General features: G+C 35.6%; 1 protein-coding gene across 1 annotated transcript; it reads left to right on the top strand.

Annotated features, from left to right (window-relative positions):
• Nucleotides 1-15,262: 15,262 nt before the first annotated feature.
• LOC111991561 (style cell-cycle inhibitor 1) lies at nt 15,263-18,837 on the top strand. Its single transcript, XM_065768488.1, has 3 exons — nt 15,263-15,488; nt 15,654-15,779; nt 18,598-18,837. Exons 1-3 carry the CDS (start codon nt 15,419-15,421, stop codon nt 18,669-18,671), a joined length of 270 nt encoding a protein of 89 aa, XP_065624560.1. The 5' UTR covers nt 15,263-15,418; the 3' UTR covers nt 18,672-18,837.
• Nucleotides 18,838-19,374: the final 537 nt, after the last annotated feature.

Below are 19,374 nucleotides of genomic sequence, written 5' to 3'. Positions count from 1 at the left end.
AAAAAAAAAAACCAAAAACAGAAACAAAACATGTTCACAAACAATTGAAAGAATTAAATCAGGGACAAGTCAGCAACACTCACCTTAGAGAATCTTTTCTCACCCACATAGCACGAGTCTTCGGCTTTGTAAGTGAAAATCCATGTAAAGCAGAGTGTATTTGAGGAATTACACCAATCTTCTGAGAAAGACTGAAATCCTGCAAATTCTTTTCACAAGCCAACAAGCTCAAATTTTTCAAAAGAATATGAAACAATTTATATGGACTTATGGCAGGAGAAATATCATCACATATCCTAGATTGACATACAGAATGTTTAAATTTCAATTTATGACAATTAGAACGAATGTGACCACGAACACCACAAAAATAGCAAACAGGAACAAATTTAGGAACATTAGTATTCCTAGTGGGATTTCTGGTCACAGGCTTTGGTTCTTGCCTCAACAAAGAACAATTTGGTCTAATATGACCAACAACACCACAAAGGTAACAGGTAGGCACAAAAACAGATTTATTATTCTCTCTAATAGTAGGTTTAGACTTAGGTTTAGAAATTTCAGCGTCTACATCAGAACTTTTACCTTTGTCTAACCTAGCAGAATAAACTTTTTCTTTAGTATTCCTTTTGAAAGGAGGGATATAAAATTTTTCAGCTTTAGGCTTAAGAGAAACAGAAACACTTTTGTTATCAACAGCAGGCTTGGTACTAGTCAAATTTTCAATTTTATCTTTAGATTCAACTAACTCTTGTTCCAAGCTTTTCATCTTCTCATCTTGAGAGGAAATTTGATTTCTCAAAAATTCATTCTTTTTATTAGACTCATCCAATCTTACAATCAATTCCTCTTTTTCAAGATTAGGCAATTTTAACTCTTCCTTGAATTTCTTAGCAATTTTCATAGATTTCAATAATTCCTTACGAAGAGTCTCGCTGGCATCAATAAAATCAACAGAAGCATGAGCAGAAACATGATCAGAAAGACACTTCAAATTATCCATGACAACAAGGGTCAAGGATCAGCTCTTAGATCAAAAGATCTAAAATAGAAGAGCTACCCGCTCTGATAACACTTGTTAGGTTTTTAGACCCCTTCAAACACAACAATTGGATTAACCTAGTTTATTAGTCAAGTGATTAACTTAGTCAAATTATGCAAATCTAGGTTAACATAATCAAATAATCATATCAAGATATAAAGTAGCAGAAATATAAAGAATACAAAGATATGATCACCTAGGAAAACCAAACCAGTAAAAAACCTAAGGAGGATTTAACCTAGCTATCCTCAAGGTAAACTTGAATCCATTATATGAAAGAATCGAAGTTCATACAAAAGGACTTACAAGCACCCATGCTCGACTTCCTAATGCTACCCACTAGTAGAACTTACTAACACGACCACGTGCAAACTCCAAATCTACAGACTCCTTCTTTCTTGGATTTTCTAATCAAGTACAAGCACTCTTGCTTGCGTTTCTTTAAGCTCCAATGACAGCAACTAAGTTGATCATCAAGGTTTTGATAATATCTCTACCTTGAAAACCCTAAATTTATGTGAAGGAAAGCTCCTCAAGGATCTCACAAGAGATTCACACAAACTGTAAAATATGATCAACAATACAACCAGAGTAACTCTTAAAACGTGGTTAGGGTTTTGCCTTATATACCTAGAGTAAAAACATAAAACCATAAACGTTTAATGAGATAGGGCTGAGTTGGAAATTCTGTAGAAAAAAACATTCTGGCCGACTTTCAATCGATCGAGTCTATCCTTCGATCGATCGAGCCAAGCTGAAATGTACTAATACATATGCAACCTCTTGATTCCAACTTTACATGAATTACACAACTTTGAGTAATCCTAAACAAGACTAAACATATTGTTTTGATCATGGTTTGCCAACATTACACATTAGTGATATGCCACAATCTGAATGACCCATTGTGATTATATCAATTAATTAATTAGCCAAGTTATTAATTAATCAATTAATCATGTAATTTCGTGGAAGCACAAACAAATCACCAAAAACTAAATATGCAGTAAAAATTAAATAACATGGTGATTTGTTTACGAATGGGGAAAAACCTCACGGCAAAAACCCCACCGGGTGATTTTCAGGTTACCACTCCCGAAACTCCATTATTATCAAATCAAGCAATTACAAGTAAAGGAATCCCAAGTACTTTACCAACCTACAGTTAAACCCTTACCCCAATACCCAATTGGACTTGATTTGTAGCGACAGTTCCCACCTTTGATGCACGACTCCCAAGTATGTAACTAACCAATGCGCGGATCCCAGTACACGACTTTAGAACACCAACTTAAGGAAGAAAGGTTGGCTGCAAAGTTCTTCAGTTCATCCTACACGATGAAGATCAGGAAGATGCTTGGTCACAAAACCCTATGGTGCAAATACACAACAACTTCTTCAGAGAAGATGAACCAGGTCAAGAACTTCGTCTTTTGATCACAATTTGCTTGAACAGAGATTGCTCAATGAGTTTGCAACTTGTGTCACCCTAGACGGCTTTTAAAAAAAATCCTTTTATATGTTTAGGGTTTGGAGAAAGGAAGGCCCAAAAGCATATTCACGGATCCCAAGAAAATTAGATCAGAAAATCTGAAATATTAAATCTCGATAGATAGCAGGTGTCGAGGTAGCTATCAAGCAGGTGTCGAGCTTTAATGAAATTGCACTTCAACTTGCTTTTTTTTGGACAGACTTGATGACTTCAACACTTGACCTTGAAACCTTGTTTCTTGAAGTATTAAAAACACCTAGAACTATCCAATTACAAGTAGAGTGCTTTTTGTCAAAGGATTAGCCAATTTACATAAATAAGTGACATATGTTCTTAATAAGTGAAAACACATATGTCCTAACAATTAGAATTCTAAATACATCAAATCCTAAGTCTTTAATACCTAACACACGTAAATTCTTGTGTTCTTTATGTGTGCTTATTATTTAATTTCCGCTTATTTGCTATTATTAATTTGAGTCCAGGGATGCTATTTGCACAACACCCTGAAAACATATTCGATTCTCAATCAAAATAAATTAGAAAAACGTAGCAACATCACATGGAGAGGAGGTACAAAACTAGGGGTGCAATCCAGAGGACTATGTCAAGGTGTTGAAGCTGAAATTAAATCAAATGAAAATGGCAAAACCAATTGTCAAGTGCAAGGCAAAACAACACGCATGAGATTAAGAGAACAGAGCAAGCTGAAGACCAAAACGGTAGAGTGTGGATTAATGAAATCATGTGCATAGCATGTGAGTAACCTAAGTCCCAATTAGTTGTATAGGAAGTCCACTTGGCATGCATCTAATGGTGCAATTGTATTTCTGTTAGATTAGGAAGTTAGTTAATTTTCTATTTTAGTCTTAACTGATCTATTATGGTATATATATAGAAACAGGGGCTTATCTAATTACTCACTTTATACATTTTCTGAAATTGATGAATGAGAATTTTCTTTTCTCCTAAAAGCTCTCTCTTCCAATTTCCAGAAACTTCTTTCTTAATATGGTATCAGAGCAAGATTTTCTTTCATTTTCTTTCATTTTCACTGTTGCCAAACAGATTTTAGTCTTCGAAATTTATTTCTTTTCTTCTTGATTTGCTTGAAGTTCTAGTCTTTCATGGCTTCTGATTTAACAACCAATCAAGCACAGTCTTCCACTCAATTTGTACCTTCTACAAGCACAACAATGACAAATGAATCTACTAACAATCCTTATTTTCTTCCAGCCACTGAGATTCCAGGAATAGTTCTTACTTCGTAGCCTTTAACTGGTCTAGAGAACTATTTGAGTTGGGCAAGATCAGTGTTCTTGGCCTTAAGTTCACAAAACAAATTTGGTTTTGTGAATGGTTCGATTCCTCAACCAGAGCTTACCTCTCCATTGTACAATTCTTGGAGTAGGTGTAATACCATTGTGCTCTCATGGCTGACCAACTCTCTCGGCATGGATCTTAAGGCAAGTGTGATGTATATCAACACTGCAAGGGATTTATGGATTGATCTTAGAGACAAACTTTCACAGGGCAATACTCCAAGGAAATTTAAGCTGCAAAAGGAAATTGCTCATCTTTCTCAAGGTACACTCACAATAAGTTCATACTTCACTAAGTTTAAGACATTGTGGGATGAGTTTATCAATTTTCAACCTTTCACTGTATGCAATTGTGCTTGTACATGTGGTTCTAAGGCTTCTCAATTGGAAGCACAGCATAACGAGCATGTTTTTCGCTTTCTGATGGGATTAAATGATAGTTATAGGAACATTATAGGCCAAATCTTATTGCTTGAGCCTTTTCCGTCTATTAGCAAGGTCTGTTCTTTGATCTTGCAAGAGGAAAAGAGAAGGAGCTTTGGACATGGAGTTAATGTAGTCTATCCTGCTGAGTCTACTGCTATGTTTGCTACTCATGCTAAGGGTTTTAATGGCAATCAAGGACAAAACCAAGGCAATCGTGGCAATAAAGGTCACTTTAAGAAGGAGAAACCCATTTGTACTTACTGCAGCCTTAGTGGTCATATTGCAGACAAGTGTTATAAATTACATGGGTATCCTTCAGGCTACAAGCACAAAGGAAGCAATCAAGCTATGGCTAATCAAGTTTCAGCATTTTTGCCTTTTAGAAATTTTGGCAATTTGGATGGTTTTGCCCTGGCCAATCCAAATTTGATCCAAAATAATGCTGGCTTCTCTAATCACAGTTTTCACTCTAAAGCTGGTCTTCCTCCACATCCTTCTTTTGGTGCTACATTTGCTTCTCCACAGCCTTCTGTCCAAGGTTCTCAGCCTCAGTGTCCCATCTCTCAAGTTCAATGTGAGCAGCTTCTTAACTATTTGAAAGCAGTCACAGCTTCTAGTTCAGGCATTAGTACTTCTACTGCTCATCAAGTTGCCACTTTCATGGCATTTGCTCCTATTATTCAACCTGCCTTAACACTTGACTCAACTTCCACTTCTACTGCTGATGCTTCAAATTTTTCAGGTAATCCATTTTGGATTCCCCCAAATTTCACACATTCTGTTTTTTTTGCCCATATTGTTGATAGACCTGTTTTTAAGTCTAATGATTGGATTTTGGACACTGGTGCTACTAACCATATGGTCCACTTAGTGTCACAACTTACTGCCATCACTTCTACTGTCCATTCTTAAGTATTCTTACCAAATGGGGATCAGGCTTTAGTAACACATATAGGCATTGTGCAAATTTCACCCACTTTAACACTTACCAATGTTTTGTGTGTTCCTACTTTTAGTTTTAACCTCATTTCCATAAGCAAACTTACACAACAATCTTCTTGTTGCCTTATCTTTCTTGGACATTGAAGTTTTATCCAGGACCTTGCTCAATAGAGCATGATTGGTCTGGGTAAAGAATGTCAAGGGCTATATCTGCTGCAAGCTCCTGCTTCTTAGATTGCTCCTACTGCCTTGGTTGCTTCTGCTAGCCATTCTTCTTTTGCTTTATGGTACAGCAGATTGGGACATCCTTCCTTTTCAAAGCTTTCTTTGTTGAATAAACTTGTAGGTTCTAATGCTTTCAATAAGTGAAATTGTTGTGAGGTTTGTCATTTTTCTAAGCAAAAAAGGTTACCTTTTCCTTCTAGCAGTCATGTATCTGTTCAACCTTTTGAACTTGTTCATTGTGACTTGTGGGGTCCTTTTTCCACTTGTACTGTTGAAGGTTTTAGGTATTTTTTAACAATTGTTGATGACTTCTCTCGTTGTACTTGGGTTTATCTTCTTAAGAATAAATCTGATACTCAGGTTTTCATTCCTAATTTTGCTAACATGGTTCATACTCAATTTCATGCTTCTGTTAAGACTATTAAGAGTGACAATGGTACAGAATTTTTCTTAAGGAAATTCTTTCATTCCAAAGGCATCTTGCATCAATTGTCATATGTTGATACTCCTTAACAAAATGCAATTGTTGAGAGGAAGCATCAACACATTCTCAATGTTGCAAGAGCATTAAAATTTCAATCAAATTTGCCTTTGTGCTTATGGGGTGATTGCATTCTTACTGTTGTCTATCTTATTAATAGACTGCCTTCCAAATCTCTACACAATAAAAGTCCCTATGAATTTCTTTTTAAGTCTTCTCTACTTTATAATCATTTAAAGTGTTTTGGTTGTTTGTGTTTCATATCCACTTTATCACATAATAGGCACAAATTTGCACCGAGGTCCAGAAAATGTGTTTTCTTAGGCTATCCTCATGGCAATAAAGGTTACAAGGTTCTTGATCTTGAATCCAATTCTATTCATATTTCAAGAGATATCATCTTTTATGAACATATTTTTCCTTTTGTCAACTCAGATCACCCTTCCACTTCTTATCTTGATTCTTTTGTTTTCCAACATTGTGTTTTTGATACATCTTATAATTCTGATGCACCTTATGTTTCTGATCCTCCTAACACTCAACCTGATTCAACCATTACTCCTAATCCATTTGATTCTAATTCTTCCCAATGTGATTCCCAACCTGATTTGCCTTTGCCTTCAGTTTTGGATAATTCCCAAATTGATGTGCCTTTGCCTTCAGTTTTAGATTTTGTTATTCCTCCCTCACCACCTTCCATTGATCACTCTCTACCTATTTCCTTATCTTCTTTACCTACCTTAAAGAGATCAACCAGGCCTCATCACCCACCTACTTACCTCTGTAATTATTCTTGTAAAGCAGTTAGTACCAAGCTTGCTTCTGGCTTGTCTTATGATATTTCAAAGGTTATTAGTTACTCACATCTTGGACCTCAGTTTGCATCCTTTGTCATGGCTGTTATTTTTGTCCCATCAAAACCTGTTTTATTTTCTCAAACAGTTAAGTTTCTTGAGTGGAGAGCTGCCATGGACAAGGAAATTAAGCTTTGGAGTTCAATAATACTTGGACACTAACCCTTTTACCTGCTGGTAAGTCTCCCATTAGCTGTAAATGGGTGTATAGGGTTAAGTATCACTCAGATGGTTCTATAGAGAGGTACAAAGCTCGTTTGGTTGCCAAGGGTTTTACCGAAAAGCTTGGTTTGGATTATTCAGAAACTTTTAGTCCTGTTGCTAAGTCAGTTTCAGTCAGGATTATCTTGTCTTTCGCTGTTATGAATGGGTGGTTTCTTCACCAAATGATGTTAATAATGGTTTTCTCCATGGTGAGTTGGTTGAGGATGTTTACATGTGTTTACCACTTGGTTTTCACACCAAGGGGGAGCATTTGGTATGTAAATTGAATAAGAGACTTTATGGACTGAAACAAGCTTCTAGACAATGGTTTGAGAAGTTTTCATCCACCATTCTGCAAATGGGCTTCATTCAATCAAAATTTGATTATTCTTTGTTTACACACACACATGGGTCTTCATTCACAATGCTTTTGGTCTATGTAGATGACATATTGTTGATTGGTAATAATCCAACTCGTGTTCAACATTTGAAGAAGGTTCTTGATGACAGATTTGGTTTAAAGGACTTGGGGTCTTTAAGGTATTTCTTAGGGCTTGAAGTGGCTAGAACGGATGCAGGTATAAGCTTGAACCAACGAAAGTATGCCTTGGAAATTTTGGAGGATACAGGTTTTCTAGGTTCTAAACTAGTCAAGTTCCCCATGGAACAGAACTTAAAGTTGTCCAAATATGAGGGAAAGCCATTGACAGATCCTACTTAGTTTAGAAGGCTCATTGGGAGACTTCTGTACCTCACTTTGACAAGGCCAGACATCACATATGTTGTGCATAAGTTGAGCCAATTTGTATCACAGCCAAGAGAGCCCCATTTACTAGCTACCAACAGAGTACTTCAATATATAAAAGGCTCACCAGGAAGAGGCATTTTCTTTCCAAGACAATCTGATCTGCACATTAAGTCCTTCTGCAATGCAGATTGGGCTGGATGCCCTACACTAGGAGGTCCTTAACTGGTTATGTTGTTTTCTTGGGGGAATCATTAATTTCTTGGAGGTCTAAGAAGCAAGGCGTTGTTTCAAGGTCCTCAGCTGAGGCTGAGTATAGAACCATGGCGAGTGTGGTGTGTGAGATCACTTGGGTGTTGCAAATACTTAAGGATTTAAAGGTGAATCATGCAAGGCCAGCTATGTTGTTCTGTGATAACTAAGCAACCTTACATATGGCTACAAATCCAGTTTTCTATGAACAACTAAGCAAGTGAGTTTTATGGCTCTTATTTGTGATGAGTAAGATTAAGTTATCACCTAAACGTAACACTCGTATCACTCTTTTTGACGAGAAGGACTAGAAAATCCTAAGAGAAAAGCATAATTAACCATCTCACCACTGTTGCCCACCAATCATAATATGACACTTGTATGCTTCGACATAGCAAAAGTGCAGTGTCAAAGACACACATATGCTTCGACATAGCAAAAGTGCAGTGTCAAAGATATCTGTATGCTTCGACATAGCAAAAGTGCAATGTCAATGCTTAACATCTTGGGTATTTCTTTTCTCTCTCTTATATGCCCATGCATAATATGCTAAATAAAAGAAAATATGCAAAAAAAATAAAAAGCAAAAGATCAAAAATGTTTTAAATATGATTGCAAGCTTGTATTCTAGGAGATGTGGAAGTTATAGGATGTACCTCGAAGGTGATAGTCCCCATTAAACAGTTATGATTGTGTGTGAGTTAAAGTGATTTTTTCATATCTCAAATCCTTATAACATGTATACATATATGCAATCTTGCAATGTTTTTCACATATAACACGCAATATTCTTTGCTACTCTTGATACATGTGTAGGTACAATGTGATTTGGCCATCACAAGGTTTTACATGTGCTAATGTATGCTCACTAAACTGTCTTGACTTGTTTTTTAAATAAAAAATTTGTTAGACTTGTTTAGTGTGTGTGTGTGTTTTTTTTTTTTTGGGAATCCATGTGCTTAAAATTATTGTTGAGAGATATTTTTGAGAGCTTAATATGTTGATTGGATCATTGGTTGAGTTGCATATCTGATTGCATTCATATCTGTGTTTTTCACTTCTCGAAAAACTATTTTTAAAAGCAAGCTTGACACCTCCTCAATACCTCCTCGATACCTATCTGTTTGTCGAGCTTCTCAAGCTTTTTCTTATCGCAATCCCGACACCTCCTCGACACCTGGTGAATCGATCGAGAAATCTCCTGCCTCCTCGATAGATTCTCGACACTTGGCCGATTAATCGAGCTTATGTCCTTAATCTAGTGTTTTATCCCTCGACACCTCCTCGACACCTTCAGCTGTTGATGTTCTTTTTCTTGACACCTTATCTGTCAAGATTTACTGAAGACTCTATTTAAGCTCCTCGTGCGATCTGAACCTCATTTCTCTTAATCTCTCTCTCGATAGCTCTCTGTTTTCTCTCCCAAACACTCTCATCTCACTCCAATCTTGCTCCTCAAGGTTTCTTCAAGCTTCCTCAAGTTTTTCTTCACTTGGTAAGCTTCCTATCTATTCATTCTTCATGCATTTCGTGATTTGATACCTAGGTTTTGGGGTTTTTGAATAATTTTGGAGTTTTTCAAAATTGATGAGTTTTTCTTGTAATTTTGGGTTAGGTTTTCATTTAAATGTGTTTAAAACCTCATACATTGCATCACATTTGCATTATAATGGTATTTTCATGCATTTAGATGTGTGTAATATGCTTGTGTGCTGGTAGGATTGGATTGGGCTGAGCCCATGATGCTTTTTACTTTGCATATCACATGCTCATGCATTTTTCATGCATACGTACTCTCTTTTCAATATATATTGATATATTTGAAATGTTTTGGGACCTTTCTGATTGTCTCCTTCTCTTTCTCTCTCACTTTGTTTACGTTAGTCGTGTCTATGACACCTAAACATAAGTCTACTCCCTAAACCCTAAACCCTAAAAAAACCCTAAACCCTAAACCCTAAAACCCAAACCCTAAACCCTAAACCTTAAACCCTAAAACCTAACATCATGAGGTTCTTAGAACTAGGGGGCATATTCGGATGGTGCTAACAAAAGAGAATGTCATTCCATTAGAATGATGGCAACACGATACATCCTATATGAAGGAAAACTCTATAGAAGGTCCTATGATGGTGTACACCTTTGTTGTTTGAAAATGGAAGAAGTCGAGAAGATAATGGAAGAAGTGCATCAAGGGATCTATGGCCCTTATATGAATGGAAGAATGTTAGCCAAGAAAATATTAAGGGTAAGGTACTGATAGGCCAAGAATGTATTATTCCCTTAGGTAAATTAACCAATTAATTAGCCAAGTGAATTAATTAAGTCAATTAACATGCAATACGCTTGGTAGTACAAACAAATCACCAAATAACTAAATGCAGTAGAAATTAAATTTGACACAGATGATTTGTTTACGAATGGGGAAAACTACCGAGGCAAAACCCCACTAGGTGAATTTAAGGTCACTACTCTTGAAAATCCACTATTATCAAAACAAGCAGTTACAAGTAAAAGGAATCTCAGTACTTAATACCAACCTATAGTTGAATCCTTACCCCAATACCCAGTTGGACTTGTAATGTAGTGACAATCTCTCCTTTCATTACATGGCTCCAAGTACATGACTAACTAATCGATGCACGAATTCCAGTACGTGACTAACACACCAACTTGAGAAGGATGTAACATGTACTATGTAATTTTTAGAATATAAAAATAAGATAGTGTACCTTGGTGTGGTGAAATTCAGAACCAAAGATTAGAAGTACTTGAAAACACTTTTAATCTTCACTCCAATTTTACTTGTGCCCAAGAAGTGTGGTCTCTTAATCAGTTTATATGTGTATGTTCAAGGGAGAATAAGAGAGTGTCCTACACTCACATACAAATCATTTCATTCTATTACAACATTCTCTATGTTTCTCTCCTTATGACTGATTATCTAATTGGGTTAGCTTTTTAGGTCATTCCAATTAGGTTTCAGTATATGGCTTGGAGTGGGACCAAAAGGAAATAAATAAGACATTAGCTCCAATGGGTCTTGGGCTTTTCCTTTGGGTATCTCAACTATGGAGGCTAAGGTAGCCAAGGCATCCGCAAACTAATTCTGAGCACTTGGGACGATTGCGTACTCAATCTTGTCAAAGGTCATGGTTAAGTCTTCTAGATGTTGTATAAGGTTTCAAATGTTCTTCCTTTACTTTCCACAACTTCTGTGCCGAGCTATAAGCAAAATTGAATCCCCAAAGACTTCAGCCTCTTTTACCCCCAATTCTCAAAGAGCTTCCATTCCAACAATACAAGCTTCATATTCGCCCATCTTATTTGTAGCTTCAAACTTCAACTTGATTGCCAAGGGTATGTGAGAACCCTTGGGGGTGATCAAGAGTACTCCTATTCCATTCCCATATTGATTCACAACTCCATCAAAGTGCATCCTCCATGTTCCTAACTCAACATCCAAAATGTCCTCATCTGGAAAATCTTCTTTACCATCCCCCTCCCCCTTCTATGGGATTCTCGGCACAAAAATCTGACGTGACATTCCCTTTGATAGTTTTTCTAGCTACATACTTCAAATCGAATTTTGCCAATAAAATCAACCATCTTGACAATTTTCCACTTAAAGTGGGCTTCCCAAAGAGATACTTTAATGGGTCCATTCTTGCTACCACCCATATTTGGAAGGGTAGAATGATGTGTCTCAAATTCTGTATGGCCCAAACAAGTATAAAACATGACTTTTCAATGGGAGTGTATCTAGTCTCATAACCATGGAACCTCTTGCTTAAGTAGTATATGGCCCTTTCTTTCAACTCATCATCTTTTCTGTGCAAGCATACTTCCAACCGCATCCCCTATGATGGAAAGGTATAGGAGTAAGGGTTTCCCCGTAAGGCATACTCGGAGAAATTTTCTCGATGAGGTGTTCATTCGGAATACCGAGTCATTTTGGCAGACTTCGCTGACACTAACCTTCCCGATGTCATTCACAGTCGGGGATGGGAGTCATTGTGTGACGTCTCGGTCACTTGTCCTTTCGTGCTTATTCAGGAGTTTTACTCCAACATACATGTGATTGATTCTTTAGTACCTCTCTTTCACACTTGCATTCGAGGTACGCGCTTTGCTGTCACACCGCAGCTTGTTACGGATGTGCTTCGAGTTCCGAGGGTAAAGCATCCTGACTACTCCTATTGTGTGCATCTGAGGACTATGTCCAAAGAAGAGATAATGTCTGCTTTCTGTGAGCACCCATTTGTTTGGGGTAAGCGTCAGTTTACATCATGTCGGCCTTTTACTAAAGGTCCTAGATTCATGAACATGGTGATGACTTTTGTTTTGCGCCCACTCTCTCACTATAACTCTATCACAGAGCCTTGTGCTCGTTTTTTCCTTTCTTTGTTGAAGAACCTCACTATAGATTTTCCTTCACATTTTATTCTTTCCATCATAGATGTGTTTAGGGATATGGCTACCAGTGATAAGCTCATTTTCCCTTCAGCTATCATGCAGATTCTACACCATTTTTCTATTTCTTTTCCCTTTTCTGATCACTTTTTTGTCATGTGTGCCATAGACGCCGCTATAATAAAACATAGTGAGACTCAGTTTAGGTCGCAATAAGAGTCAATAGCTCCTCCCTCTAGTTCAACTCCATCTCGTTCAACTCCATCTCGTTCGACACCCTCTCGGTCTGCTCCATCTACATTTGCTCCCTCCTCTTCCATGGGCAATGTATCTCTTGGAGACATCATGGCGCAGCTGTAGTGCATGGATGCTCGCCTTGATACACTCTCTACGGAGTTGTATCAGGTGAGCGTTCCTGTCGGTTGTATTGCACGTCGGCAGGCGGCTATGGGTGGCTATGCTTCTAAAGCTACTTATTCATCACCTCCTCCAGTGGCTTCTGATTCTGATGCTAATGATGATGGTGATGACGATGATGCTTCGGATGATGATGATGAAGATGCTAGCATTACTGATGAGATGTCTACTTGACACTATACCCTTTGTCACTTGTGACAAAAATGGGGAGTAATTTTTGATATGAGAGTAGCCATCTTAGGGGGAGAGTTAGTATAGGATATTTTGTTATGGAGAGTGTTGATACTTGAGTGATGTAGTGAGGATATGATGTATCTTTTCTTTTCTTTCTTTTATAGATACATTGTTCTTGTACATTTGGTCTTGTGATCACTTTTACATACATTGTACTTATCTTCCTTATATGTTGATATATGTTTTTTTCACCTACTTTACATGTGTTGTTTCTTTTCTCTCTTTATACACATGCGTTTTATACTTGTATGTAATCTATTATTTCTGTTTCACACAAATATGCCTTGATGAGTTTTGTTTAAAGTATTTTAGAAATACAGGTTGTCAAAGTCTACTTGCTATAAACTCTTTTCTTGCAAAATTTTTCAAGAGTTTGTGTTAGGATAGATTTTATTGTATTAAACAAGTGAATATGAGTTGAGTGATTTATGACTTCTCTTATATATTTATTTGTTAGTTGTGGTTTTATCACAGATTCTCAAAGGGGGAGATCGTTAGGATATATATGGTTCACTTGTTAATAACATATGTCATTCTTTTATGTAATTGGTTAATCCTTTGACAAAACGTACTTTATTTGTATTTGGGTAGATCTAAGATGTGTTGAAATACTTCAAGAAACTATGTTTCAAGATCAAGTGTTGAAGCCTTCAAGTCTGTTCAAGAAAACAAGCTGAAAGTGCAAATTCATTAAATCTCGACAGTTGGCTCGACAGCTGCATCTATCAAGATTTAAGGAAGCTGTTCTGCCCATGGCTCGACAACTATCTTGACAGATTCTCGACAGCTTCTATCTGTCAAGGTTTATAAAATCATAATTTCTAATTTGATTTCTTGAGATCCGTGTATATGTCTTTGTGCCTTTTTTTCTCCTAACCCTAGATATATAAAAGAATTGTTTTAAGAGCCGTCAAAGTGTTCAAAAGTTGCACAAGCATTGAAAAAACTCTGTTTAAGCAAATTGTGACTGGAGACAAAGTTTTGACATAGTTCATCACTATTGAAGAAGTTGCTGTGTATTTGCACCAAAGGGTTTTATGACCAAGCATCTTCTTAATCGTCATCATTGGGATGAACTGAAGAACTTTGCAGCCAACAAACTTTCTCTAGTTTGTGATTGAAGTAACGTACTAGGATATGTGCATTGGTTAGTCACGTACTTAAGAGCCGTGCATCAAAAGGGGAAATTGTCACTACAGAACAAGTCCAATTGGATATTGGGGTAAGGGTTCAATTGTAGGTTGGTAAGGTATTTGGGATTCCTTTATTTGTAACCGCTTATTGTAATAATAGTGGAGTTTCGGAGTGGTAACTTGAAAATCATCCGGTGGAATTTTTGCCATCAGGTTTTTCCCATTTGTAAACAAATCACCGTATTATTTATTTTCCACTGCATAATTAGTTTATTGATGATTTGTTTGTGCTACCACGCGTTTGCATGTTAAACTGATTAATTAATAACTTGGCTAATTAATTAATTAATTTAATCACAAATAGTCAATACGTTTTTGGCTTATCAATTTCGAAAAGTAGAATCTTACTATTTTTGATATAATCCTACGATTCAATCCATGAAACCCCCTCACAGATATTATACAGGATCTCGATTGCAATTATTACCATGCAATATTGGCATCATAGCAGCATAAAGCACATTTTTTCCAAGGAGAAATAATTTATAACATGTCCCTAGTGCTTTAAAAATTAAGTGACTAATATTTTCTATCAAGGAAGAGGTGCACATATGGTCAGACCACAGATTGTTTTACTCCATCACACCACAAGGGAAAAGGGGTCATCTATACTACAAGGGCATGTCATATAGGTTTGGATAACTATCAAAAAGGCTACTTTGTAACCACATTTAGAACTCAAGTATTAGGAACTTGATTTCTATTATGAAGAATTCAAGTATTTGAAACTTGAGTTCCACTTAATAATTAAAAAAGAATATCATCTTAGATTTTTAACATGAAACTTGAGTATTTGAGACTCAAGTTATCCTTAAGAAACTCAATTTTCAAATATGTCTATATAACTAATATGTTTCAATTTTGGTCCAATAACTTAACATCTTTGCAAATTAGATTAATCACCAAAAATGCCATTTTATAAGTGCTAGTGTTGTAAGTCTTATCTTCACATTCCCTCTCTTGTATTTTTTGTTTATATTATCCAAAAAAAAAATCGAATTGGTTATACCTGACGTTTGTCAATTATTCATCGAATTCGGACGTTTGACCCGACCCGGGTAGTGCATTCGGTTTCACATACCTTTGTCAGAGGTCGAGCTCCATAACCAAATTTCCAACCCGTTTAGATCGCCAAAGTACGAAAATCTCTCTTTGTGAAAAGCGCAAACTTTCACAATGGGAAGCGATAGGAAGTCCAAGGAGAAGAGCAGCAAGAAAAGAAGTTCATATTCTTCAGGCTCAGAAGGTACATATAATAAAATATTTCTCACCCAATTCTATTTCTGGGTTTTTTTCTCCTACACTTTCTGAGCAACCAATCAGAAGTATTGGGTTGGTTTTTGTTTGAAATTTTGCTTTTTGGTTGTTGGGTTTTTGTTGTAATTACCATTTTTGCTTGTGGAAAGTACAGATGAGGGAAAAGGAAAGAGGCAGAGAAGAGAAGAAGATGAGGAGAGGAAGAGCAGAAAGAGTGATAGGAAAGAGAAGAAGAAGGAGAAGGAATCCCATAAGCACTCTAAACGCCATTCTGACAAAGGTTTGAACTTAATATCAAATTGATTATTTTTGGTGTTTAATAACATTGAGCATGACAAAATTTGATTCTTTTTAAGGGTGTTTACATTGGATTTTTTAAGTGTCAATTTATTATATATACCATAGTTCAGGTTGAATTTAAGAAAATTGTATACCTTTGTGTGTGTGTGTGTGTGTGTCTATATATATTTGTTTAGTTATCAATTTTAACTTTGTAATGGCTGCTTTCATATGTGCTTAGAAGTGTCATCCTAATACAGGTTTTGAATTTCATTGCAGAAATCTCAGATTATTTACTATCGTATTTTTGCAAACATTGAGCATGACTAAATTTGTTTATTTATTCAGTATTCCAAAAGCCTTGTAGCTCAATGGCATTGCCTTGTCTTCTTTATAAGGAGAACCAAGGTTCAACTCCCCCTCCCCCACATGCACTAACAATTGGATTATGAGAAAAATGGAATTTGAACTGGGTTTTGTCTTAATTAGAAAGTTTAGCCATACCCATTTTTTGATGTTGTTGAGTTTAGGTTATATATATATGTATATATATTAGCCTTGGAATGTTTTGCAGTCCTGCTTTTGTAATAGGTGTAGATATTAGGGTTTTCAAAAGTTGTTTAGGCTGTGTTGATTGGCGGTAGAGGCTTAGAGTTTTAGAGTGCTGCCATGTCCTGTGTTTGAGTTGTGGAAAGAGAAGTCAAAAGAAGAAAAAGTAGAGAAAAGGTGAACCTAGATTTGACATGGAAAAGTTATGTGCAGGAGAGAACTCCAGATCCAGCCTTATCAGAGATTTGGCTGGAATGGATATTGTTTGCTGGGGTTGTGTTGTACATTCTGGTTTTAATTGCTTAGAAGGCTCTACTGGACATGTTCACATTTGCCCTAGGCTTCTAGTGTTCCAACATTTTGGGTAGGGTAAGTAGCATATATCAAGCTCTAGAAAACTGAGTGCTGGACCCTTTAGCATCATGTAGAAGTAGAACTCATGTGTTACTTATTTCAGTTTATTTTTATCTCAAAATGCACTTTTGCTTATGGTTACCAACTTATTTCAGTTTATTTTATCTCAAAATGCACTTTTGCTTATGGTTACCAAAATCGTTCTGGAACTTTCCAATTTATTTTCACATGAGATTTTAATATTGGTAGAATTCATGAAAAAAAGAAAATAAAAGAAAGATATGGCGGGATTGTAACATGATTTGGATGATAGTATGCAACTATGTACTTATTGATTGGCACTTCAACATGAGTGTAACTCTAATTAGGTTCTTTATTAAAGCTAAAGCTAACTAAACAAAACTTAGATTTCACTTATCCAAAAAATAATTGATACTTAGGTTTCAACCTTTTGTGCCAGAACTAAAAGAAATGTCTTTAGTTATTACTTAAACTGTATGAGTAACTGGTGTTGGACTTATTCAATGTCATGGAGGTGATGCTAAAACTTCTAGGATTGGTTGTTCTTGTTGTTGTTATAAACATTTTAACTTGTAGCAAGTTAGGTTTTGTGGAAAGGAAGGCAAGTCATGGGTGATTTCTCTTAAAAGTGATGAAATTTTGCTAATATACTATGATATTATAACTCTTACCAACAAGTCCCAGCAGGGAAATTTCTGCCTTGTAATCTTCTTTTGTGAAAGAAACTTCTTTGAAAATGTGGAGCAATCCAGTTTTCCATGGCTTGGAATATTCGTCAGTCAAATCTTCAGTAGCTATTCAACATGAGCATAAAACCAAAATGATATTCTAATAACCATATGTATGAGTTCTTAAACTTCCTTTCTCTCATTGAAATCCCTAAAATCTAAATGATATATTCTATTTATTAACAATCTGTATTTATTTATTATTTTTATAAAGAGTCTCATTAGATTTCAGATGGTGTAGATTATTATGGTTGGTCTGAAGCTGGTTGAGATCATGTAAAAAAGTTTAAGATACAGACTGAGCAAATATTAATGACTCTCAAGAACTGTTAAGAATGATAATTGTTAATCAAGTCATGAGGGGAAGAAAGACAAAAGACACCTGTTTTCAGTTGAAGATCAAGTATATACTTTTCAATATTGAAGTCTTAATTCCGCATTCAGAAAAGTCATGATTCACTAGAGATTTACTATTTATAATTGAAGTATGACACCATCTCTTTGCTTTTTAACTGACTTATTTTGTCTTTTCTGAAGATACTAATAGCCCTATTAAATAGCAAAATTTTCATGGTGTATAACTTATTTATTGCTATATGCATTGATGATTTACTGAATCATCAAAATGTAGTGATTCTATATTTCCCCCTTTTTCAATTGTGCTGATTTAAGACATTATCTTCTCTTTTAAAATTATACAAATCTTTAGTTCAAAAGACACCTAATAGGCCAACGATAATTTTAATGATTAAATACTATGATTCTATTATGTACTTTAGTTAGTAACTGAGGTATTGGAACGTTGTTTATATCTTGTTGGTTTGCTGTGCTCAATGTTCCCATTTTTGGTGGGTGATGACCATCTTGATATAAAAATTTTAATTTTTGTGTGTTTTTTCATGAATTATTGCCTAGCATGAATGACTCTTCCACCAATCTTATATTTACAATGAAAGATTAATGCTATGCCTAGTTATAAGTGGGGGAAGAAAAGTGCTCTCTAGTTACCTTTTGGAATGGTTTATTCCTGAATTTTTAGTATATGAATCAATTTCTCCTGTATGTTGTGGCAAGTTTTAAATGTTATTCATGGTTACTCATTGAACCCTATTTTGAGGTTCTTCATGGAAAAATATTATCATATTGACATGTCAATTTTTGCCTCAGAAAAGAAGTCAAAGGATAAGCACAAAAGTAAACATCGCAAAAGTGATCACCACTCAGTGAGTTGTCTAATTTAGCAGTATGATTACAGCTTGATGTTTGAGGTCTTCTTATGCTGTGAATTTTAATTGCATTTTTTGTTTACTGCTATACTTGTATTTTTGACATTATTTCCTTCAATATCTCCTACCTCCTTCAACATGTATAAAGTTTGTATTTATCCCATGAAATTTTTTTTCTTTCTTTCTTTCTTCTCAGGCTACAGGTCCTTATTCTCATTACCCCCCACCCCCCCCCCCCCATGGTTCAAATGAACCCCCTGACTTCCCCAAAAAAAAAAATAATAAATTATATATAAAAAATATTTTTTTTAGTTTAATACTATAATTTTTTTCTTAAAAATATATTTGCACACTCTGACTTAAATTTTACACACCCTTATTACAAGTATTTCCAACTCTAAGAATAAAATGTAAGTGTTTGTGAATTGTAAGTGTCATTATTTTTTATAAATTTATATTATGTGTGTAAGTGTGTCTAATATTGATTGTGTGCATTACTTTTGTTATAATATTATTTGTGTGAATTATGATGTGTGTGGATATTTGTGTGTACATTATAATATAAATATATAATTTAATAATTAGGAAATAGATATGGTTGGTTACATGTGTGTATATTGTTATCATGTTATAATAACTTTTTGTTATAAAGTTAGTAAAATTCAAGAAAAAAAAATGTAAAGTTAGTGATTGTCCAAGCATTTGATTAGTTAAGTAG

Source organism: Quercus suber, unplaced genomic scaffold, assembly GCF_002906115.3.
Source record: "Quercus suber isolate HL8 unplaced genomic scaffold, Cork oak 2.0 scaffold_949, whole genome shotgun sequence".
In the NCBI taxonomy this organism is placed as follows: domain Eukaryota; kingdom Viridiplantae; phylum Streptophyta; class Magnoliopsida; order Fagales; family Fagaceae; genus Quercus; species Quercus suber.
Note: the sequence above shows the minus strand (reverse complement) of the source record. Positions and strands in the feature narration are given on the sequence as shown.